This window comes from Colias eurytheme, chromosome 31, assembly GCF_061535395.1.
Source record: "Colias eurytheme isolate Ceu_HAF_F1 chromosome 31, ilColEury1 Martin Lab GWU primary, whole genome shotgun sequence".
Classification (NCBI taxonomy): Eukaryota; Metazoa; Arthropoda; class Insecta; order Lepidoptera; family Pieridae; genus Colias; species Colias eurytheme.
In genome coordinates, this window is record NC_143010.1 from 4,101,303 (window position 1) to 4,128,092 (window position 26,790).

At 33.6% G+C, this 26,790-nt stretch overlaps 1 protein-coding gene and 1 long non-coding RNA gene across 8 annotated transcripts in view; both read right to left on the minus strand.

Moving 5' to 3' along the window:
• Nucleotides 1–26,790, minus strand: part of LOC149895542 (segmentation protein cap'n'collar-like) — a 140,351-nt gene that overhangs the window by 86,320 nt on the left and 27,241 nt on the right. The window contains exons 1-2 of one of the 7 annotated variants that reach the window (XM_090118939.1): nt 7,871–8,040; nt 6,273–7,620 (exon numbers count right to left, since the gene is read on the minus strand). The exons of 1 other annotated variant lie outside the window; for it this stretch is intronic. In XM_090118939.1, coding sequence (XP_089975065.1) covers nt 6,273–7,352 — 1,080 coding nt within the window. In that variant the 5' untranslated portion in view covers nt 7,353–7,620; nt 7,871–8,040. Of the gene's footprint in view, nt 1–6,272; nt 7,656–7,870; nt 8,042–26,790 lie in introns of those variants that run through there. 5 more of the 7 variants (XM_090118938.1, XM_090118937.1, XM_090118942.1 and 2 more) reach the window with 5 other exon arrangements.
• The window catches only part of LOC149895543 (uncharacterized), a 208,525-nt gene that overhangs the window by 2,370 nt on the left and 179,365 nt on the right, over nt 1–26,790 (minus strand). The window lies entirely within an intron of this gene.

Genomic DNA, 26,790 nt, shown 5'->3' on the forward strand with positions numbered 1-26,790 from the left:
GACCTCGAAGTCTATATATTTAGGGTACAACCAGACGTCTGCTACACGTCTGGGTCTGGCCATTCAACCTTCGTACTTATTGATAACCTATCCTACTAATGTTATAATTGCGAAAGTTTGTCTGTTTGAACACGCTAATCTCAGGAAGTACTGGTTCTTATTAAAAACTAGCTTAGGTACCTCCCGCGGCTTCGCCCGCTTTGTCTAAAACCTAATAATAAATTACATACTAAAACCTTCCTCTTGAATCACTCTATCTATTAAAAAAAACCGCATCAAAATCCGTTGTAAAACATATAGGTGAAGCTAATAAAAGCGTGTTAGTAATCACTACATAGTATAAAACAAAGTCGCTTTCTCTGTCTCTATGTCCCTTTGTATGCTTAAATCTTTAAAACTACGCAACGGATTTTGATGCGGTTGCGGGAAGCCGCGGGCGGAAAGCTAGTTTTTTATAAAGCACGGTTTTGATTATTTTTATAACTACATATTTTTGAATCCGAATACAGTTTCACTTCTGACACGTGTGCGCCGAGCACGCGCGAGCACACACGTTAATTTTTATTATTTTCATATCAATACTGAAGTTAGCAACATGCCAATACCTACATTTTAAAAAGGCAATTCTTTTATCAAAAAGTAATTTAAGAAAGTTGAACAACCGGCGCGTTATCTTTGCGTTTGTTATCTAATCAGTTTTTATGTTTGTCTCTCAATACATATGGAATGAATTGTGCGAATCTGTTTGTTTAGTTTAAACTATGTTTTTTATAGCACGTGACTAGTATACTATACAGGGTGTAATCGTTAAGTGTGCACAGGCGATTTTTCCGTAAGTATTACAGATAACAAAAAACTTTAAACTGATATCGAAAGTACTTAAGGGCTTGGTCTAGTAGTGCAAACAAATGCATCCTGTCATCCTATATGTAAATAATACAAATGTACTAAGGGAAAGTTGCTCCACTTAATTTTTAAAAATTAAATCATTCGTATAATTTAATATTCGTAATAAGTACCAAAAATGACAATTTGAAACAATTTTCGTGAAAATTACACCGGGTGATTTTTTTTTATCAGTACACAAAATTTGCGAATACTTTCTATTGATATCTTCAACTTCATGTTTATATAACTGATCAACTTTTACAAAGAAATTTGGACGAAATATAAAAAAAATAAGCTTTCCATACAAAATGCATAACTCTATACATTTTTTTCGACCTAAGTTTCTTAGTGAAAGTTATTCAGTTTAACTAATAAAACGGATAAACAAATTTTGTATTTAATAAAAAAAATGTAATGTTTGTGTTAAAAAATTATAAAATAGAAAAATACGCAAATGAAAACAAAAGATATTTATTACTGACTAGCTTCCGCCCGCGACTCCGTCCGCGCGGATGCCAGTCTTCGCGTCTTCTACAGATTTATTATATTATGTATAATATATAGATTAATATTGATAAACCTAATAAATCTTTTGCTAGCATTCTGATGCTTTATCGGTTGCACTGGATTAATCTCTTTTTTTTCAATCGCTTGAATGATATAGGATGGGTCCTTGATGGGCATCGAATGCTGAAGTCTCGAATCAATCAATTCTGACAGTAGGCAATTTATGTAAAATCTTGATAATGGTCCATCATTTTATTTTGCCTAAACGTTACATACTTTTTTATATATTCTATTTTTAACGAATGATTCACTCCAGTCCAAACAGCAAATAAGCAGACTTCTGCTTCTGCAACGTTTAGTTGTCCCTGAATTTGAAAAAATAGTCATGATTCTTATCTATGACAAAAGTGTTATTTTTTGCATTGTATTTCAAATATTAAATATTTTTTAACCGCATCTTCCGCATTCATGTCTTTTGCCGGAATTAGACATTTAACTTCTACTAGTCCCATTTTCCCTTTTTGATATGGGAGTGTATAAAGTAAATTTTTTAGATATTTCTCGTTATACTTTTAAAAAGTTATTATTGTCATTTTGCTCATTAGGTAAAAGTTAAAGTTTTTTGATACCTGCAATAATAACGTCATAATCGCCTGCACATACTTATCGATTACACCCTGTATACAATCCACCATCCACATTCATAATGTTTTCCTGTCCTCCTCTCCTTTACGCTGTTCACCGATACATTTTAAATGAGTAAATCTGCTACCACTGAAGGATGTTTCATTGTGATCAGCAAATTTTCACCACTGTTGTCGATTATTTGTTTTTCATTTTTAATCAGCAATTGGGAATTATCAGTTTTGTTTTTTGCAGATTGGTGATGTACCCTAACAATACGTCGAAAAGGGAAAGCATCAACGAATTATCGTTTTCGTCCTCTTTTTTTATTCTTCGCGTCTCTGTTACTTCTGTTTGTTTAGTTCTCAACCCCACTGAATTTTCTATGTTATTGTGATCTTCCATTACATCTGAGTTTTGATGATGTGATGATAATCCATTCGTTTTAATATTGGTACTTAGAGTTGGTAGACTAAACTAGAAATGGTGGACTAAATTTGTCAGCGCGTCTGTAAGATCAGAATATAAAACCAATATCCTGTATTTAAGTTACAAAATTAATAATCAAACAACATGCCGCTACGTTGAAAATGACTAGAAGAAAAAATTAAAACACCTCGGATCAATTTTGGAGTAAACAAATCATTTTCCCCGTATGGGGATTTCCCCGGATGAACTTGGGAAGTTCAAGTTCTCAATACAAGTTTATATTATATTTCGTATTTCTCAAACGAAAAATAAACATTTTTGGAACTTCAAAAAAATTATATTATAAGAAAATTTATGAGCTTACTTTAGTTTTAAAGAAATATACATCCCTTTACTGACACCCCGTAAAATAAAGAAATTGTTGCCAATCACCTTTGCAATCTATTTGGTTTCATTAACTTTATGTTCGAAGATAATTTTTTTTCTAGTAGTTACACGCGTATTTTTTTCGTTTATTTTCCATATCGAAATCAAATGTTTAAAAATACGAATATTTGCACAAAACTAAGATAAAAATAATCAATTAACAAAAATATTAAATTTAATGAAGTAGAGCAACTTTCACTTCGGTATGAAGGAAAATCGAGCGTAGAGCACACGTCAGAACGCTCCGGCCCAAGGAGCGCGACTAAAGAAATTCGCTAGGATTTTTACTTATTATTTTAAATATTTTTTTAATATTTAAAGAATTATCAAAATTCAAAAAAAAAAAATTTTTAAAGGATTAATACTCATTGGTCTTCAACCAACTCGAATAAATTAATGGAAAAAATAACTTTTAGCAGTATTTATCAATCGATTTTGTAAGGCAAAAAATGGGAAATTTAATGAATTTATAACGTCCTAATTAAGAAAATCATAAGTTTTTCGGCAATTGTATTCAGCAGTTTTTAATAACGACTATATAAGGATAATAATGCGCTGATCAGATTGTGTAAATTGTAATCGGTTGCAACGTAGTGAGTGCACAAACTTAGCTCGAAATGTCTTTGGGGGAAAGAGACTTATCTTTAAGGCCTGATTAAGGTAACATAAAGTAACTTTATAATTAATGTGAAAAAATTCACGCGCATTGCGTATATAACACTAATTGATAAACAAGCAAAAAAAATTCAGTTTATCATTTCATTAGCCGGGAAAAAATTGTCAAATAACTTGTTGAAAACGCAATTTTGCTAGACTGCAGCCTTAACCTAATGAGTAAAATTGCGGTAATAAATTTTTAAAAATAAATCAAGAAATATCAAAAAAATTATCTTTTAACCCTCCCATACATTAAGTATGAAATATGAATATCCCATTTACATTTAATATGAAAGATTTTAGCTTTCTTTTTCTTTTTTGGTTTTCTGCTTTAATTACATCGCAAATTTGAAGTGGCATTTTCCACGCTTTTTCCGGACATTTTCACGCATTTTACGGATATTTTCCGGGGAATATCCGAGCATTTTCCGGGATTTTCCAGGCATTTTCCACGATTTTTCCGGACATTTCCACACATTTTCCGGATATTTTCCAGACATTTCCCTGGCATTTTCCGGTTATTTTCCGGGATTTTCCAGGCATTTTCCGGGAATTTCCCAGGCATTTTCCGGGGATTTTCCGAGCATTTCCCGGGGATTTTCCGGATGTTTCCCAGACATTTTCCGGGGATTTTCCACGCATTTCCCAGACATTTTCCGGACATTTTCCAGGCATTTTCCGGGCATTTTTCGGATATTTTCCGGACATTTTCACGCATTTTCCGGATATTTTCCAGGCATTTTCCATGGATTTTTGAATTTCATGCAAATTGGTTCAGTAGTTAAGGCGTGATTGAGTATAACAGACAGACAGAGTTAATTTCGCATTTATAATATTAGTATGGATTTATTTACTAAGAGTAGTCTCATAGGCTCAGACAAAACCATGGGAAAAACTAGTTGGTAGGTATTTAGCTTTTGTTGGTGTGTTTGTTTATGTATCACGCAAAAACAGCTGATCGGATCTGTATGAAATTTTGTAGGTACGGAGATACTACATATTTAGTTTAAATTACAAAGGCTTCTCATTAGCCTGTATATCGCGAGTGAAGCCGACGGCTACAGCTAGTAATAAATAAAAAAATGTGTGCGTGTACTAGTGTACATACGTAAGAAGTGAAACTTCTTTATGACCTTATTTTTCAAAAAATAATTTACTTTATACAACTTCACAGAAATACGTCGAATCACGCGTGGTAGGGATAAGAAAAAGATGGCGCGTAACGGAAAAATGTCACGCGTGACGATAAAATGTTACACTAAATTTTTTTCCAACCCCGATAAAGAAGTTTCACTTCAATTATGTTTTAACATCAACGAAACCATGTAAGTAGGTACCATAATATCCAGGCTGTTGTATGGCGTAGAAAAGAAATATGTAAGTACACACATACACTCGAAAAACCCTCTCTTTCGCAGTCGGTTAATAAATAAGATAAATATTTAAAACATCGTAAAAAGTTAACACCACACCTATCGACCTTGCCTCTCCAAATTAGCAGAGTCAATGACCCCATTAATGTGAAAAACATTTAAACTTGTTACACTAAAATGCGCAAAGCTTCTTTATAAATTTAAGTTTGTTTGTACTGTGTGCTTGTTGTTATGTAACGGCTGAAGCGATTTTGATGAATTTTTGTGTAAAGATAGATTACTTTCGTAACGTATAATTCGAGATTACATTAATCATTTATCATCATCATCGATGCAATTCGAGACACAATACACTTAATTTAAAATCAATTATTTAGAGTAATTAACAAGCTAGAGGTTAACCTCTTCCGCTTTTAATATCATCAAAATCGGTCCAGCCCTTCCATATGTAGAAAATCATATAAAAGTATATAAGCCAGTTATAATTTAAAACTTGTGTTATATCAAACAAGCTAATATATATGTACATACTACAATGAACTTCGTCTCCAGTAAAAATACACAATAAGGTCACAGGTCTGTACATATTTTAAAAATTTACGCGCCAATCGTTGAATAATTATTATTTAGTACCTAATCATAATAATTATTAAGTAACTATTGTTTTTATTGTATTTGTTTATTAATTTCAAATTTCAACCCTCCTCACCCCCTCAAGAGGTATGCATCTAGTAAAAAATAACTATTACTTTAAATTGAAAATTTCAATTACTTGCGTACCTAGTACAAAATATCTAATATTCCTTTTAAATAACATACCCCCCCCCCCTCCCCTTTTAAAATTGTAAACAGCTAAAAAGTTCATATGTTTTTGCTATCCTATACAGCTGCAGGCAAATCTTAATTATTAACTTAAGTTATCAACAAAAACATTGGCAATAACATCTAATATAATTAATTAGAGTGAGTATGAGTCAACTATAGCACAAAATCAACTGGACTGATTTTGATGCGATTTTCAAAATAATCCTGTTATCAAAAAGCACATATTCTATATCAATCGCGAATCACTGAACTGATTTTGATGAAACTGAATGCAAATATTATAGAATTTGAGAAAAGAAAGAACATGCTGCTTCTATCAGAATTCAGAACATACTTTATATGGCTGAAATATGGCCTATTTTGCACAGATGTAGAAACAGACTATAAGAACGATTTATATACTACTATTATAATAAAATTAAACCCTAAGAGCATCATAATGTGTATAGAAAACAACTTTAAACTATCAGTAATCAAAAAAATTATATAACATGAAAAACACGCAAAGACAATGCACAAAGTTAGCTTATAACTACGACTCACCTCTTGCGTCAGCTCATCCCCAGTATGATTCCCTTCATCTGGCTCCATCTTCACATCAGGAACATCGGATACATCCATCTCGCTCACACCACTAGAACTGGCCGTGAAACTTGTGCTCGCTCTCTCCCTCTTCACGTCAAGCACAAGCTCCTCTTCGAAGATAGGCGCTAATTCGTATACTTCTGTGTCCAAAGGTGTATTCTCTAATAGATACTGTTCCAAGTTCTCTTGCTGCTGTTTAACGTCCAGATATTCCAGATCATTCCGTAGCTCTTTGACGTCATCGAACAGCTCTCCATAGTCTTGAAGATCGGCTAAATTCTGATGGAATACAGAATTAGGTTCGCCCAGTTCCAACTTCTCTGCTTTCGCCGTGAAATACGGCACGAAGTCATCGATAGCATTGTCACTGTATAGATCCTCATCCCTTTCCTTTTTCACAATGACATCTAGCATATCGTCTTGCTGCTCCTTTTTAATCTGCATCTCTTCCGTATTATTGACCAGAAACTCGTTGACGTCGAACGACCGTGTCCCGATTTCAGCAAATATATCAGACTCAGTTCTGTTCTCGAAGAAATCCGCTGAGAGGGTAACAACTGCGTCCGGTTGAGGATCAGCATCTGTAGATTCCTCCTCTGTTATCTTGACTTCCTGGGCTACATTGTCGTCCGCCGCCACGGCGTCCTGCGAGTCATTTTGTTCCGTATCGCTCGGAGGCACGGGTTGGACTGTGGTCGCGACGTTATTAACCAAATACGTGTGTATCGCCCGATTATGCCACATCCGGTCATTGTTCACCCGATAATTATATCGGCCGAGGGAGTTGAGCTCCTCGAAGAGCTGCCGCTCGTAGTTCACTAGTATGTTGTCCAGTGATTTCGGGTGAACGAATCTTGGTCTGATCAGCGTTCTGGCCTCCTGCTCGAGAGACCAATCAGACCCGTTGGATATATTCAGGCCAGTTAGCAACTGCTGCGTTTCTATCTCGAGGTACTCTTCCGGATTTGCCTTGAGAAGGCTTAAAACTAAAGCTAGGCGGAGCAGCTCGTCCCCGTAGAGTTTCTTTAAGGCGATCATCGTCACGGTCGCTGGTTGCTTAACGGTTATTCAGTCTTTTTATTATTTTGAGCACTAAAATACTGAGATCATTCACCCTTACGCCTTCGCTAGATACGAGTCCTTTTGCTGACTTTTACGGTTCTTCTCTTCCGTTTGTCAGGCGACATGTTGACACACTGTCACGATATTAGCACATTTTGCTTCACTTTTAAACACATTTTGCTAGAATGCATCGTCACTGACTCACTTGAGATTTTGCCAATTAGACCACTGTAGGCCGTTGTATCTATTAAAATAGAATAAATATCCTTGAAGGGCTATCTTGAACAAAGAAACGGATTTTACCTTACTTTAGCGTTATAGCGACGAGTATATGGCAATAATAATCAAGAACAAAAAGAACATTTGAATGTAAATCGAATAATTAACAGAGCTATCGCACGTTGAATTAAATTAACACTTGACTTTTAAATACATAATTAATCAGTACATTTAAAGAAAGCCAGTGCGCCCCATTAAAATTTTAAATAACTTACGAAACAAATTTATTTTCACAAACAACAACAGAAATTAAATTTCGAACGGCACACGAAATTAAAAATAATTTTATTTGAATACGCTTTTGCGCGCGAATTTGCACAGACGATAAATTTTTTGTTTAGAACGCGCGGGCCGCACGCCTGCAACGACGACCCGCAAACTACTGCGGCGTATACACGATCCTCGTTCGTCACACGTTCATTGACCAGAAACGTGTGTTTATTCTTTACAAATTGGACGCGAGTCGCTCGCGTCCGCCAAAATTTGAAAACAGAATTATAAAGTTATTACGCGCCAATTTTTTTTCTTTTTTCTCTCGAGCGTTGCATAAATATTTTTGGCTGTACGAACAAAGAGTTTCGTATTGAGAAAATATGCCATAATTGCATGTTGTTATTTTTATAACTTTACGTTGAATTGAGCGTTGAGCTGTAAAATGGATTGTTATTTATTATTATACATTGATAGATTTATAATAAAATTCAGTTGATTTATAGCAGCAATCATAGATAAATTAACAGATGGTGCTTAGAGTCAAACTGTTTTTAGTTTCAACCTTTTGAAGTATTATAATACTATTTTATAATATCTGTGATGATACTTTATTTTATTTAGGATCATAAAAATAAAATTTACTCATATCAGAAATACGACAAAGGTTTGGATACTTTTTACTACAAGAACAATGCCACTCAAGCAAAAACAGTATTTTCCTACTAAAAGAATTTTAAACAAAATTCATTACTTATGCATAAAAATGTAATTTTCCTTTCCTCGCTGCATTTAATCGCGCCAATTATTATAAAACACGGATAGCAATGCAAACCAATACTTCGTTTATATCACTTCATAATATAAAACAAAGTCGCTAGGTATATATCTGTCTGTCTATCTGTGTATTAAAACTACGCAACGGATTTTGATGCTGTTTTTTAATAGAGAGAAAGGTTTTAGTATATAATTTATAAATTATAACATTACTTATAATTTATAAGGTTTTAGACAAAAAGGACGAAGCCGGAAGAAAGCTAGTAGTCTATGTTATACTAGCTTTCCACCCGCGGCTTCGCCCGCGTTTTTAAAGAAAAACCCGCATAGTTTCCGTTCCCGTGGGATTTCCAGGATAATTGAATCCTATGTGTTAATCCGAGTTACCCTCTACATGTGTGCTAAATTTCATAGGAATCGGTTCAGTAGTATTTGCGTGAAAGAGTAACAGACATACACACCTACACATACGCATACATCCATTCTCACAAACTTTCGCATTTATAATATTAGTAGGAAATAATAGAATAGGATCACAGAATAGGATTATCGACTATAGTTTCTCGACCGATATACGATGAACTCATGGTCTACAAATGAATTAATAATTAATTAATAATTAATAATTAATTCATTATATGTTGACATTGGCACTATAAATATGAATAGTAATATAACACACGAGAGACCTAAATAATTGACTAGCTATACCCCGCGGTTTTACCCGCATTGCTCCGCTCCTATTGGTCTTAGCGTGATGATATATAGCCTATAGCCTTCCTCGATAAATGGACTATCTAACAGTGATAGAATTTTTCAAATCGGATCAGTAAGTTCCTGAGATTAGCGCGTTCAAACAAACAAACACACTCTTCAGTTTTATAATATTATTTTAGATTTCAAAGACACTATTTATAATCACACCAACCGGATAGAATTAATAACATCTTATACCTGTTTTTACAATGTATTTTTCAAACGCAATTGTGACGTCACATTTGTTTATCTTCCACACGTGTACTTGTTCATATTTATGAGATACTAGGTTATAACCGCGACTTTGTCTGTATTGAAAATAAGAACTTTTATATATTGACTAGCAATGCCCTGCGGTTTCACCCGCATAGATAGCGATATCATTACAGTGAAAATTCTACTAAAGGTCGGACTATAGGTAGGTTTAATTTTTAATCATATGAAAATTACCTTTACCCCGTCCCGCACTACGGACTTTTTTTTTTTGTTTTAGTGGGGAAATCTTTCATAGATACCCACGGCCTCCGGGGGAGGGGCCGTGGGTTATGTCGGATTCCTACCGACCAAAACCCCACTGTGTTCCGTCAAGACGCATATTGGTAGAATTCCTCCGTGGACCGTGACCCCCGCACTACGGCCTGCTCGAACTGCAGTAGGTATACCTACCTACTATTTTCTGTAGATTGACACTTTTAAAAATTCGTTATATCTTTTGAATGGAATATCCAATTCTTTTCATTTAAAAAGTATTTTGCTGGTATTGAAACAGTCTATAATAAAACATCATTTAATGGGATAAGGATTAATATATGTGTATGGATAACATGGTTTGATTACTGTCGGCACTTCTATTTACTTTGAAAACGTAAAAAAGTTGTAGTAACATAACTACTGAAGTTGGACATATGGTAGGTATCGCGGATTTTCTTATAGATATTGATCCATTCTATAATACCGTAGAACATTTTTTTGTTCTATCTTCAATAGATTCCGCAGCGCACGCGATGACAGAAGTTTTATTGAGGATTTTTTTACACCTTGGGTTACATTATTGCATTTTTGGTAAGGATCTCTAATTTTTTTGAAAATGCAATATAGCCTATGTTGCTCAGTAAAGATGCAGCTTTCTAATGGTGAAAGAATTTTTGAAATCGGTCCAGTAGTTTTTGCGTGAAAACCATACATACATACATACATACATACAAACTTTTCCTCTTTATAATATTAGTATAGATTAGTATAGACTAGCTCGATCAAATAAATCGTCACCAATAAAAATGTATTGGTAAACTATATCTTTGCCAAATTGCATAGAGATCCGATCAGCCGTTTATGCGTGAAGGAATAACAAACATACAGTGGTGGACGTTTAATTAGAAACAGGTAACACGATGAAGTAGTCATCAAGTTTATTTAACATTTGTGTATTAAAGTATTAGAGATTAAGCATTATTTCATATGTAATAGAACACCCGTTTATCTAGTTTTATAATAAATTGCTTAATTTTAATCAAACGTTAGCTTAAATTAATAAAATCAAACAACTTTAGGTGAAGTCTGATTTCCGCGTATTTTCAGTCTGGACAACAAATTAGAAACAGCATGTTTCGAGTGTTCTAAAGTCAAAACCTATTAAAATGCCGTCAATATTTTTTTCATCTATAAATATTTGCACCGTTTTTTAAACATTCTATCTAAAAGTTTCTGAAAATTAATTTACTTTGCAGCAAAAATGGGTAAAAGTAAGATTCGTGACCCATCAACAAGAAAAATAATTTTAAGTTTACATTTTGACAAAAACTGGAGTTACAGGAAAATTGCAAATCATTTAGAGTGTTCGATAAAAAGATATTCAATGCTATAGTTTATTTCAAAGAGCATGGTACTTCTGATTAAGTGCCTAGAAAAGCTTGACCATGAAAAACTACTGCTCGCCAGGATAGGTAAATTATTCTTTTCGCAAAGATAGATCCATTTAAAGGTTCCAATTCTATTAGGAAATATGTTTTTGCAAACGTGTGAAAATCTCTTACAATCTGAGCCACGACGTTGTAAAGCCGTTGTTGTCTATAAAGATTATAACAATCTAAAAACAACCCCATACTATAATGTTTCCTCCGCCTTGCTTAACTGTTTTTAATTTATTATCTAAGGTATGGTTAACTGGACGACGCGCGTATCTTTTGCCATCAGAATTGATTAAATTAATTTGTTTCGTCCCAAAATAAAACTTTTTCACTGGCAGACTGTTCTCAAACAATATTTCTTAGTAAATGCAAATCGTCGTTCCCTGCCTAATAAGAAGCTGTACTTTCCTGGCATCTCTCACAAACAATTTTGCCTCGACTTACCACCCGAAAACCGATCTCATCGACACATGGCGTGGTTCATCTTCGGAAAAAACTAATTTTATAATAGAATTTGAGCTTTTAAATGGATCCATTTTTGCCAAAAGAATCATTTGCCTATCCTCGCGAGCAGTGATTTTTCATGGTCCAGCTTTTCTAGACACTTGATCAGAACTACCATGCTTATTGAAATAGACTGTAACATTGAATATCTTTTTATCGAACACTCTAAATGATTTGCAATTTTCCTGTAACTCCAGCTTTTGTCAAATTGTAAACTTAAAATTATTTTTCTTGTTGATGGGTCACGAATCTTACTTTTACCCATTTTTGCTGCAAAGTAAATTAATTTTCAGAAACTTTTAGATAGAATGTTTAAAAAACGGTGCAAATATTTATAGATGAAAAAAATATTGACGGCATTTTAATAGGTTTTGACTTTAGAACACTCGAAACATGCTGTTTCTAATTTGTTGTCCAGACTGAAAATACGCGGAAATCAGACTTCACCTAAAGTTGTTTGATTTTATTAATTTAAGCTAACGTTTGATTAAAATTAAGCAATTTATTATAAAACTAGATAAACGGGTGTTCTATTACATATGAAATAGTGCTTAATCTCTAATACTTTAATACACAAATGTTAAATAAACTTGATGACTACTTCATCGTGTTACCTGTTTCTAATTAAACGTCCACCACTGTACATCTTTCCTCACAAACTTTCACTTTTATAATATTAGCAGGAAGTGGGAAGTAAGATTATCAATACAATAAGTACATAATTTAATTTATTTTTTCAAATTCTTCATTATTTTTTAATTTTTATTATGAATGATTTTTTATTTGTAGTTGAGTTTAAAAATGTTCGTCTCTAAGCAAAAAGAATATTACAATAATGGCGTAAGATGTACAGATTTGCGATTCCACTTTCAAAATTTTTCGCGAACATAAAAAAAAGAAAGCATACATTGCACGCAGCCAGGGAAAGCGTTGTCTATTGTACTTTCGCGCCATTTCGTCCGTCATTTTAAGACGTAATCTATACTAATACACACACCGGCACAATTAGCGGAACACAAACCGATGTGCGAGAACATCGTCTGGGATTTGAACGAATGGCAGCAGGTTTTCTCTTTCTGATGAGTGCAGAGTTCTTTTAAAACAGATCGATGGGAGACAGCGAATATGGAGACGCAAAGGAGAACGCAACATACAGTCTAATTTTGAACACACAGTGGCTTATGGTGGCGGCTTGATTATGGTTTGGGGAGGGATATGTTTGGGAGCTCGCACGGAGTTAGTGATAGTCACAGGAGGGACCATGACAGCAGATCGATACATCAGAGACATTTTAGAAGAACATGTTGTTTTTTCAATAAAAAATAACGAAGTCTTTTCAAAGTCGTTGTTAAAAGATGTTAATCAATTTGTTAGTTAGTGTCTAATTACATTTTCGTAAAAAATATGCGTTATTATCTCATAGTCTCACTTTTTTTTCTGTTCCGCTAATTGTGCCGGTGTGTATATTATAAAGCTGAAGAGTTTGTGTGTTTGAACGCGCTAATTTCGGGAACCACTGGTCCGATTTGAAAAATTCTTTCGGTGTTAGATAGCCCATTTATTGAGGAAGGCTATAGGCTATATATCATCACGCTAAGACCAACAGGAGCGGAGTCACGCGGGTGAAATCGCGCGGCACATCTAGTTAAATAATATAATCGTGTTTATGCATTGTTTTTTGTGTCATGGCTGCAGCTGCGGTACGTTGATAATGTGTGTGATACATGTAAAGAAATGTGTACGTTATTTATGGTTGTTTATTTGCATGGCACATAAAAGTTTTATTTTTTTTTTGAGATATTTTTATTGTATTTTAAGAATTGTTTACTTGTTATTGTTAATTATTGTACTCTGGCTGGCTTGTGCTGCCCGGCGTTTCGTGTATTGGAAAGTTATATCTATTAAAAAGTATTAAGTACTATTGTCATTGTCTTTTTAGTTACGGATTTTTGTGAAAATTAATAAATTTTCCTGTCTCATTAATAAATGCAATTTTTCCACTACGAATACGAATTCTGCACTCATTCTCTGTAAAAAGCTTAAATAAAATTAAATCAACGTTTAGAAACATGACATTGAGCAAAATAAACATGTATTTTTGTCATCTTCAAAGGCATCCATCAGCTGCAGGCGAAATCAAAAAGCGATTAACGACCATAAACAAGCCAAAAATATAGAATGCAATGAACCGCCATTTTTTATCTGTGGCCGCGTCATTGGTGTGACATTAGATGCGTTATGGCGGGAACGAGATTGTAAAAATAAAAGGATAATATTTTATATGTGTACATAATATATGTATAAGTATGTACATAATCTATAATATAAAAATGAATCGCAAAATGTGTTGGTAAGCGCATAACTCGAGAATGGCTGAACCGATTTCGATAATTCTTTTTTTAATATATTATTTGAAGTACGAGGATGGTTCTTATGGAGAGAAAACGTAAACATGTACCACGGGCGAAGCCGGGGCGGACCGCTAGTATATCAATAAAAATGAAAGATTTGTTTTATTCATCTAAATATTTGTTTCTACACGCTCCACTGGTCGGTTTGAATGCAGTTTTCACCAATTTAATATATAAAATATATTATGACTAATTTGGCATTTTATCAAGAAAATATAGCCGTAAGCAAAAATTAGTAATAATTGCCTAAGATACATCTTTGTTTTTAAATATCATTTTTGCATCAGATACCTACCTAATTAAAGAAAAAAAAAACAGATAATAATCTTTATTTATTCGCATTTTCCCCGATTAAAAATACAATAAAAAATATCCGTGTTAATCAACCTTAGTCTAGGAAATATACTTTATTTTTACATTTATTTTCTAAGGTAAAACTACAAAACGTGTATAATTAACGATAATTTATAATAGACTAGCTTTCCGCCCGCGGCTTCGGCCGCGTTTTGAAAGAAAAACCCGCATCATTCCCGATCCCGTGGGATGAAGCCTAACCTATGTGTTAATCCAAGTTACCCTCTCGACCTTGAAATTTTACTCTCAACGCGCCAAGAAGTTTCACTTCAAATATACGCATCAAAATTCGTTGTGTACTTTTAAATACCTTCGTATACAGACAGACAGACGGAAGAGTCTTTGTACTACTATCTAGTGATAATACATAACATTAATCACCTAACTACAAATGTCATTGAACTTTATCGAAAAATTGTAGATTCGGCTGTTACGACTCCCGCGGTTTACGTCACCGCCATCTTGTTTTTTCGCAAGGTTCAAGGTCGCGCCGGTCAGTGCGTTCGAAAATCTGGAAATCTATTTCGTGGTGCGGCGCGATGTTTTCAAGATTTTCGAACGAGAATAGTTTTTATTACATCTTAGACGCCCTTGACAGTGGCCGGATGACCTGTTTGGACGATTGCAACGCATTTTGAAATGTTGGATTGTGTTTTCAATAATGACTTTTAGTACCTATGTATTTGATAGTTGATAGGTTGAGTGTCTTTTCGCTGTGAGATTGAACTTTCAACATTGAAATTGAATATAGGATAATAAGTAAAAAATCTTGATACTTTGTAACTTCACAGTTCACACTAAATCACAATGCAAAATTGTTTTATTCGTGTTAACTTAAGTATATTTGAATTTTATTTAAACTACAACCGATTCTTAAGGTCTTTTCTACCACGAAGAATCGGCAAGAAACTACTAGTAAAGGACAAACTACTACTTATAAATACTTTTGCATTTATTAAAGAAACATGAGAATATCTAAAACATAAAGAGCATGTACGTATGTATGTTAAGGACAATATTCCAAACTACTGCACCTATTTCAATAATATTCTAGTATTATCAACAAGTAATAAATATAAAATAAGAATAAATTACATTTATCAAAACCTTTTATGAGAGACAACTATTTACCTATTTTAGAATAGTAAGGACGACCACCATTGAAGCAACCTTAGATCTAACCATTTCTAACATAATATGATTTTATCTACTAATATTATAAAGTTGAAGAGTTTGTTTATACTTGATCGCGCTTATCTCAGGAATCACGGGTCCGATTTGAAAAATTATTACAATATTAGATAGTTGATTTATCGAGGAAGGCAATAGCCTATAACGTAATGGCACCGAATTCCGACCACTGATTGATACGGCTAAATGAATCCTTTAAAAGATAAATTAAATACTCTAGAGGTCATAAGAAAAAATGATATTATGAAAGATTACGAACTTATATTTTAAAATATGCACATAATTGTATTTCATAATGGCTTTTTATTACCTAAATTTGGATTTTAACTGTCACGACTGGAAATTAACTGAAAGCACCATTTTCCGACCGACTGAGTACAAATGCACGTGTTTCCGACCACTGAGTAGCTAGATTCCGACCAGCCAAATATTTTCTACTAAAATCAACTTTATGATAATAGAAATACAATGGAAATTCGTAAAAACCCGTTTCGTCTTTTCACTGCATCACGCGTGGACCGATTTCGATAATTCTTTTTTTATTATATTACTTGAAGTACGAGGATGGTTCTTATGGAGAGAAATTTTAAATATGTACCACGGGCGAAGCCGGGGCGGACCGCTAGTTTTAAATAATATTTGAGCATTTATTATAATAACAAAAACTAACTCTATGTTAGACTGTAGTAGTTTAAAATTACATTTACTCAAACTCAAACTCATAAAATGCCTCACTGGTCATCCACACTAATTTAGAATGTCCCATTGACTACTTTGCCCATTTCACCAAAAGTATTATTTCAGCTAATGAGAATACTTCAGCCTCTTTTTTATCACTCATGATGATGACCTGAAATAAACGCATGCAATTTCACTCAAGCACAGCGCAAGCAAAAGCAACCCAGTTGGACGGAAACAGGGAATTATATCGCACCTAGATTCCGACCAAACCTACATTTGCGTAATAAAGCCTCTAAACCGAAATTGATATTCATTTTTAGTTCATTTCTATTTCATATGTACACTTATAAAGATCTCACAATTTCGTAGTTATGCAATTATGTGTCATAAACGTAAAATATAGGGTTTTTAAACCAGACCGGTCTTTGTAAATGAATAACAAAAAAATCAAAAAAGAGTGTCAGTTAAAACGAATATTACAAATAATCCATTAAAGTAAGCATTGGTCGCATACAGGTGTTGTATATAAGCATAGCGTTTAGAATAAATAACTTAATACGAAACCTCCACAAAACAACATGCATAATAGAAAATTACCTTCTTTTAAAAAGTGCGAAATTCCTTTTACCGACCGATTCGGTCGGATTTCGGAATGTTGTTATTTTGACAAGCTCCTCATTCCGTCCATAATTATTTGTCCAAAAAAACCTATAAAAACACGCTATCTTTGCATGTATATTTTAAAATTAATAATTTAAAACACCAATAAAACGTTTAAAGTAAATTAACCACAAACTTACCAGAGTATTTAGCGTAAAAATCCAAATGTTTATTTTCACCGTTTTATGTTTTTTTCGCATTCAATCCAATACAAACTACACCCTCGCCTAGCTTTTCTTGGATTGACGAAATGTCGGTTAAAATTTGAAACCCAATTTTGGACAGATGACGTACGATAAGTGATTGGATCGAAAGCCTTCAGTTTCACGCATGTCGCGCGTATTTTAAACGTTTTATCAAATAAAAATCAAAATGGTCGGATAGAGGAGGCTAGTCGGAAACCGGTGCCGTTACGTTATATCATCTCGCTTAGAACAATAGGAGCGGAGCAATGGCTAGATAAAAACGTGGAAATAATTTTTGAAATCGCTCCAGTAGTTCCTGATTAGCGCGTACAAACAAACTCTTAAGTTTTATATTATTAGTAGACTAGCGGTCCGCCCCGGCTTCGCCCGTGGTACATATTTCGCAATAAAAGGTAGCCTATGTTCTTTCTCAGGGTCTAAAGATTATCTATGCCAAATTTCATCAAAATCGGTCCAGTAGTTTATGCGTGAAAACCATACATACATACATACAAACCTTTCCTCTTTATAATATTAGTATAGATAGTAGAACAGATGTTATCTGACCTCTTGGTTACACGACATAGTATATAAGTTGATAAAAGAAATAATGATTGATTCAACACGCGCAAGTATCAACACCATATACGCGCTCTATACTTGTTTATGGTGCGTGGAGTTTTCCTTATTTGAACTATTAGGTCAAACATAATATGGTCTATGGTTTATACTTTATAGTTTATACTGTGTAATTACTAGATAGTTACAAAATTTTAAAGGCGACATACTTCTTTAAATTGAATAAGAAGCATTAGTTCCGATAACAGAAGACGTAATACGTAGAACGTATTTTTAACATAAAACTAAAGCGCCTTTACTTTGTCAGAACTTAGCCGAATTAAAATGGGAAGCACGAGCTTTCAAATAAAAAAAGAATCATCAATATCAGTTCACCCAGTCGAAAGTATCGACAAAATACAGTCGAATTGAAAATTGGTTGAAAATATTTAGAATTAGAACAGCATTTCGCAAACATTCACGCGAGCTGTCAACGTGAGATTTAAAATTCGAATCGCGGGACGAATTCGTTCGACAATTCAAATTAAACGGGGCCGTTATGAAATTCAAATTTCAAATGGCGAACGGGAAAATTCCAGAATTCGAAATTATTCTAGAACGCGTGTATCGAAACGAATATTATAATTAAAAAGGTGCAAGTACCAACACAACACTCGATTTGCGAAAATGACACACTACTGCACTGACGACATGATTCACCTCATGTAAAGTCAAGTAAAATGTGGCTAATTGGCCATATTTCGACGTGCCATTCCCCGTGCGCTGTATTTTAATTTTTAACCACTCTACTATTAATTTCAAGAGTTTGAGCGTGTTGTTAGTTTTTAAAACTAAGTATATATACAATTATTTATCTACAATATAACTTCATTGCGTGTATTCATGGATACTGTCCTTTCTCTCATGGCCAGTTGGACTCACCTTCAAGCGATCAGGTGGTAAAGCGTCTAATAGCACGAACAATTTAATGATGGGTGAAAACTTAACAAAGTTTTTTAATATTTATGGTCTTTAAATATTGAACTTTGTGAAAGGCGTTTGATATAATATTAAGGTCAGTTTTATAAAATACGGTTTAAGAAAATGTATGAAATCAAAAAGAACAACTATTTTGTCTGATTACCGAGTTCTTGAAAATATGTATAATAATGTATAATATAATTTTCAAAGATTCATAATTTTTTTTCCAGAAATATATTTTGTTGCAAATATACATGGGATAAAAAAATATTTTATGACTCAGTAAAACATATCACATAACTATGTGCGGAAAAATATTACATAGATCGGATTTTATAATCTTATTTATCATTTTTTTCAAAAACATCTGTTCGTCTGTTACGCTATTACTAGCACAGCAGTAATTTGGGTGAAATTTTGAATGAAAATCGTTGAAGAGCTAGATTCAAAAATCTACTTTAAAAAAAAGGCTTCAAATTCAAACCGGTTATGTTTTAACGCGGAAAACCATGGGCACAACTAGTCTTAACTAATATTATAAACGTATAAGTGTGGATGTATGTATGTTTGTTCCTCTTTTACACGTAAGCCACTAAACGAATTTCGATGATATAATATATATGAGCTATAGAAATACCTTTGGACATGGACGTATAAAAAAAGACGGACACCGTATTACGAACAAACAACGTGAAGCCACCATAGTAAGCTAGCGATCGTGTAAAGACAATAAACACGCACACACTCTCACCATAGTAAGCTAGTCGGCCGCCATTACGTCGTGAACTACCGACTGATTAACTGCGTCACTGTTTCACAAAAAATATTTAAAATGCCGTCTTGCGTGGTAAATGGTGTCGCAACAGTACAATTTTAAATAACAAAACACAAGGGATTACATTCCACTGGGAAGCAAGTTATTCCTTTTATGTTTTAATGACAAAATTATTACGGCAAAATTTATAGAAAAAAATACAGCCGCCATTGTCATCAACACAGCTGTTGCCATGGCAACATGGCACACACACATGGATGTTTCGCCGCCATTACTAGGCTTCACTCAATGTTTAGGCGATATACCGTCCGTCTTTTTTTATACGTCCATGCCTTTGGATTCGTCCGCGGGTAAAACCGCGTCGCACATCTCGTTTATATATACATATAAACTTACTAGCTTACCGCCCGCGGCTTCGCCCGCTTTGTCTAAAACATAATAAATTATATACTAAAACCTTCCTCTTAAATCACTCTATCTATTAAAAAACCGCATCAAAATCCGTTGCGTAGTTTTAAAGATTTTAGCATACATAGGGACATAGGGACAGAGAAAGCGACTTTGTTTTATACTATGTAGTGAAGTTCACATTTAAAGAGTAATTCACACATTTTGTATGTTCGTAAAATGCTTACCTTGGACTCTATTTTACGCTTGCATAAAATGTATTTTCATAACGAAATCAGGGCGACTTTTAATACCTTGAACGAAATAAATAAATTGCTTTTACAGGATCTGGATCACTTTTGACGTACGTATTTATTCGATAATTCCGAAATATAATTAAATTTAATAAATATAATTAAAAATAAATTGCGATCAATGACCTTTTGACGGCGGCGTCAAAATTTAAATTTAGAAGAGGCATTCGTGCATAGAGAATAGATTTTGAATTTGGTGTTAATACTTAATTATCTATGGTTCTATACCTACCATAGATAATATTGTGGTAATTTATTTAAAATTCGCGTTGTGTGGCGTTCAATTCATAATATAATACATTAAAAAAAATATAACAATGAATTCTGCAATTTTTGTTTATCCTTTTTGTTAAGGCACAAGAATGGTTTTATGGAGAAAACACGAAAAAGGGGCAATAGGGCAAAACGACGTATGTCTTTTTTTTTTGTGTGGTGTCTCTCAATGTTAGCCAGAAGGGCTTCTACATTTTAACGCGGACGCGGGGGTGAACTGAAGGTTCACCCTGGTAGCGACATGCACAAGGGCGTCCCCTCGGCTTGAGCTGTCGCTTGAGTGGAGGAGGCCAGAAGGGCCCTAATCGGACGGAGACGACGTATGTCGCGGCAGCTAGTCAAATATAGAAAATTAATATTTCAAATAATAAAATAAACTTTGTTACAAATATTTTCTGAATACAATTTATTATCTTTGCTATGTTATAGTTTAAACTGACATTTTTGTTAGTACATAATAAAATTATAGTGTTTTATCAGTTGTGGTTATTTATTTTTCCCATCATAATTTGATAACAAATACTTCACTACATAGTATAAAACAAAGTCGCTTTTCTCTGTCCCTATATCCCTTTGTATGCTTAAATCTTTAAAACTACGCAAAGGATTTTGATGCGGTTTTTTTTTAATACCTAGATAGAGTGATTCAAGAGGAAGGTTTTAGTATATAATTTATTAAGTTTTAGACAAAGCGGGCGAAGCCGCGGGCGGTAAGCTAGTTGTTTATAAAAGTATTATTAAACGAATTTTTATGAACGTATCTAAGAGTCCGTTTGGTAAAATATATATTTCGACCATGGTGATACGTAAACGTTTTACAAGTACCCGCATCATATCTAAAAATGGTTTTACACGAGTATGTATGTATGACCTCAAATGCGCTGTTCCAAGGTGAGGTCGGCGAGAAATATTTCAACTGCCTCGTTGGCCGTTGCAACTTGCAGTTATTAAGAGAAATTGCGAGGACGTGTCGTTTCTAATGTTTTTTGTGTTTTATTACCTGCCTACTGTGTAAACAAGATATATTATATTATCTATACTAATATTATAAAGCTGAAGAGTTTGTTTGAACGCGCTAATCTCATGAACTACTGGTCCGATTTGAAAAATTATTTCGGTATTAGATAGCCCATTTATCGAGGAAGGCTATATGCTAAATATCATCACGCTAAGATCAACAGGAGCGGAGTCACGCGGATGAAACCGCGAAGCGCAGCTAGTAAAAAAACTTGCAAATATTGTGTTGTCACTTGTCACCGACCTTAGGTATCTAGAACAGTCTTAGAACAGTCTATTATTATTTATCAAAATAGTGGCTTTCCCGTGAAAGGGGAACAATCACAATTCACATCCTCACAAAATTTCACATAACTATTTGAAGTGAAAACTTCTTTAGCGGCGTTGAGCACTTTTTCTGTAATGGGTACATAAAATCTTAAACTTGCGTCAGGACATGTGACCTGACCGAAAAAGCGTAAAATACCATTCCAAAATATCAAACATGCTCAACGTTAATAATCAAGTTTTCACTTCTGCCGGCACTCCCCCAGTGCAACCCATCTTTTTTTTATCATTTAAGTAGGATTATGCTTATTTATAAACTTGCAACGGATTTAAACCCCGGTTTATTATTAAGTAGGTCAGTCTGCAGTTACATATGACAATGTGACTCAGTCGTTCGATATCCATACTTATATATATAAAAGTGAATTTAATCTGCAGTCTGTCTGTTACTTCATAACGTCTAAACAACTGAATAGATTTCGATGAAGTTTGATATGTTCAGTATAACGTTTATGGAGAAAATTAGAATAGAAATACGTATCACTACATAGTATAAAACAAAGTCGCTTTCTCTGTCCCTATGTCCCTATGTCCCTTTATACGCTTAAATCTTTGAAACTACTTAATTTACTTGATTTTGATGCGGTTTTTATTAATAGATAGTGTGATTCAAGAGGAAGGTTTATATGTATAATAACATCCATTAAATAGTGGAGAAGTACTGTTATTTTTGAGGTTTCTAATGTGATGTCGTAAATAGTTACATTTTTTCCGCTTACATTGCAAACGCATGCTGAACCCTACGAGTTTTATCAAAATATTGTACTAAGTATTATACACATTGAAAAGTTCTACAGAAAAATCCGCGATGGTATATGTCTATCTCTTATGGATAACCCACAATAACTTTTTGAAGTGAAAACTTCTTTAGCGGCGTTGGGTATAAAATCTTAAACTCGCGTCAGGACACGTCGCCTGATCGAAAAAGCGTAAGACGGATTTTTTTTTAGCCCTTATATTCCATCCTTATATTCCATGCTGAACGTTAATAATCAAGTTTTCATTTCTGCCGGCACTCCCGGAGTGGCTGAGGCTGGCTCTGTCCACTAAATATCGATCGATCAATCGATCAATCAATCAATAATCGATCAATCAATAATCGGTCAATCAATAATCGATCAATCAATAATCGATCAATCAATAATCGATCAATCAATAATCGATCAATCAATAATCGATCAATCAATAATCGATCAATCAATAATTGATCAATCGATCAATCGATATATCGATCGATCAATCGATCGATCGAGCAATCAATAATCGATCAATCAATAATTGATCAATCGATATATCGATCGATCAATTGATTAATCGATCGATCGATCAATCAATCAATCGATCATTCAATCAATCAATCAATCATTCGATCGATCAATCAATCGATCAATCGATATATCGACCGATCAATAATCGATCAATCGTTATATCTATCGATAAATTAATCAATAATCGGTCAATCAATAATCGATCAATCGATCAATCAATAATCGATCGATCGATCAATCAATCAATCAATAATCGATATATCGATCGATCAATTGATCAATCGATCGATCGATCAATCAATCAATCGATCAATCGATCAATCAATCAATCGATCAATCGATATATCGATCGATCAATTATTGATTGATCGATTATTGATTGATTGATTGATCGATCGATCGATTATTTATTGATCGATTGATCGATTGATTGATTGATCGATTATTGATTGACCGATTATTGATTAATTTATCGATCGATATAACGATTGATCGATTATTGATTGATCGATTATTGATTGACCGATTATTGATTAATTGATCGATAGATATATCGATTGATCGATAATTGATATCGATTGATCAATTATTATTGATTGATCGATTATTGATTGTGTAATAATGATTATATAATAATTACATATATAATAATAATAATTACATTGATTGTGTAAATCGATTTGTGTAATAATGTCCTATAATATTTATTTATTTATTTTATTTATTTATTATTGTAATGTACATCTGGTAGTAATCGCGGTAAAGCTGTTTGAGAGTAATCAAAATCTAATTTCACACTAAACGACTAGAATGCTGGAGCTAAGGTCGGAATGCTGAAATTAGTAACTGCTAAATAGTTACTAGGTCACTTGCTACATTTTATTTATTTATTTATGACACTTTAATAGTTTCTAGTAATATAATACTAGCTGTGCCCCGCGGTATTTACCCGCAGTGCTCCGCTCCTGTTGGTCTTAGCGTGATGATATATAGCCTAATAGCCTTCCTCGATAAATAGGCTATCTAACAGTAGTACATAGGTATATCTCGATGATCTAACACCAAAAGAATTTTCCAAATCGGACCAGTAGTTCCTGAGATTAGCGCGTTCAAACAAAAAAAAACCCTTCAGCTTTATTATTAGTATAGATATAGACTATAGAAGGATATTTATCGTGTAAACATGTAGAACATGGTAAGTGACGGCCTTATTGCTTAAAGCAATATCTTCCAGGCAACCATAAAAATAAAGGACATGTACGATGCTGTTTTGCTTTATGACTTTACAAAAAGGAGATAAAATTAGGCCATCTGACATTGTCTTTATTTTTAAACCGACAGAGGAGGTTGTCAATTTTTTTTTTTTAATAATGCAGCTATTGTTGAGCCAATTTAATAGGCAACATTTGACGTCTATCAATTTTATCTTCATAGGGTGGTAACCTGCTTAAAAACATCGATTAAAGTGAATTAATCGATACGGACTTGAAACATTTGTCAATCGAACTTGAAACACATGTCAATAATTTATGATGATTTTTATTCCCAAGTAATCAATGCATTCGATTCTAGATGTCAGTTTTCGATTTTTAGAGTAACGTCTCTGGTATTTAAAAAGAAAAAACGTTTATTGACACAAAATTGTAGCGACGTCTGATCTTTAAATCAGAAATTGTTTATTATGTTTAGAATGGTTTATGAGTAAAATCAAATCCTAAAATTACTTGTATCGGTCATTATTGTTATAAATATGTAATCGTAATTGAAAAAAAGTTAAGCAAATGTGCAGTTCTAACAAAACGAAATATCATGTTATTCTATGTCGTCGTTACTAGGTTACGTTGTTGAATTTTGTTGAACTGTCAAATGTCGCCTATTAAAATGGCTCTACTATAGGCAAAGGCTCACCTCTACACGTAACTTTTTTTATGGACGCAACGGGGCAAAGGCTCCTCTATTGTCTATACGTTACTCATTATCTATGCCCACGCGAACCACAGACTACGTTCGTAAGGTTAATGCGCGCGTAGGCGTCGAGACGAAAGGACATGCATGCATCGGTTCCCGTAATAAACAATCTTTGTTCAGCCGGCAGAAATAACCGCCTTTGTTCGATTGCATTCACTGTAGAATATTTTCAGTGGTAATTTATTATGTATTAAAATGTTTTATTAGGTAATAAATTATGTGCGGATAAAGAAACGCTTACGCGTAACTATATTGGAATTTTAGTGCATTTTTATAGTACCTATCTTTGATGATATAATTAGTAAGTATGTCATGTACATTATTTTGTATAAAATAGACACATTTATATTTTATATTCGTAAGTAGGTATATTAATTGCAATTAATCATTTATAAGTTATAACGCTACTCAATCATTAAATTATCCAAATTTAGTTCTAGCCCGTACCATTTCGCGCGTAAACTAACTTTTTCTAAAATTTAAAAAGAATAAATCGCGCCGAATTTTGCAATTCGAAGCGGGGTCATTATTCGTTACTGACTAATTTGCATAACAAATAAGTCTGAGATCACGTGACATTACGCAGGTAATCGACCGATCATTTGATTCAACATTTATTGGACAATTATTTTGATGACACGCTAATGCTCTTTATTCTGTGTTATTTGCTACCTTCGCCTTTTTAGGCATCGTATTAGTCAGCTTAATTATGAAAATTAAATTATATATAAACTATATTATGTTACGGAATTTTATACGCAGTTCGACTGCCTTATATAAAACCTCTTTGTATAATTATGAAACTAACATTAAATAATTATAATTACATACTGTATACTAGGTGCATAATATTATCGTTTATATAAAATATAAAACCTATAAACCTTGCAATGAATTAAGCTAAGCCTCTGTAACAGATTTCTATAGGATTAAAATTGCGCTACGCAATATATGTATACAAAACTCCGCATTATTATTGTAAACGAATTTTTATCTATGTTTCAATACATATCTAAGAAAATATATTTTTAGCGATTATACAGCGGCGGATCGTCGACCGCGCGCGACCGAAACGCCTTGACAAGGACGTTCTATTAAAAAAAAGGGAACAACGGCCGCGCCGTTTGGCGGGTATTTTGACAGCGTCAAATTAGAAAAATATAGTGGGAAAATTTATTAATTAATTTGACGCTAATTAATTCAGAAAAAATATAGTTATTCTTGTTACTAAGTAAATAATAAATATGTAAGTAGCATTTTACTGGTAAACAATTTAAAAACAAAAAAAAAATTATTTCCTTATTCAGATTCGTATTACCTATCTCTATATTATAAAATGAATCCCTATTTCCCTTGGTCACGGCATCACGCGTGAACGTGTGGACGGATTTCGATAATTCTTTTTTTATAATATTCCTTGAAGTACGAGGATGGTTCTTATGGAAATAAATCATTTATTTTATTTAACAATTTTATGTACCATTACAAATTTTACAATCATATAATATTAATAACAGAAAAGGAAACATTCACAGCACATAAGGCAACCTTATCGCTTATCAGCGATCTCTTCCAGGCTGAAATCATAAACATGTACCACGGGCGAAGCGGGGGCGGACCGCTAGTTTATA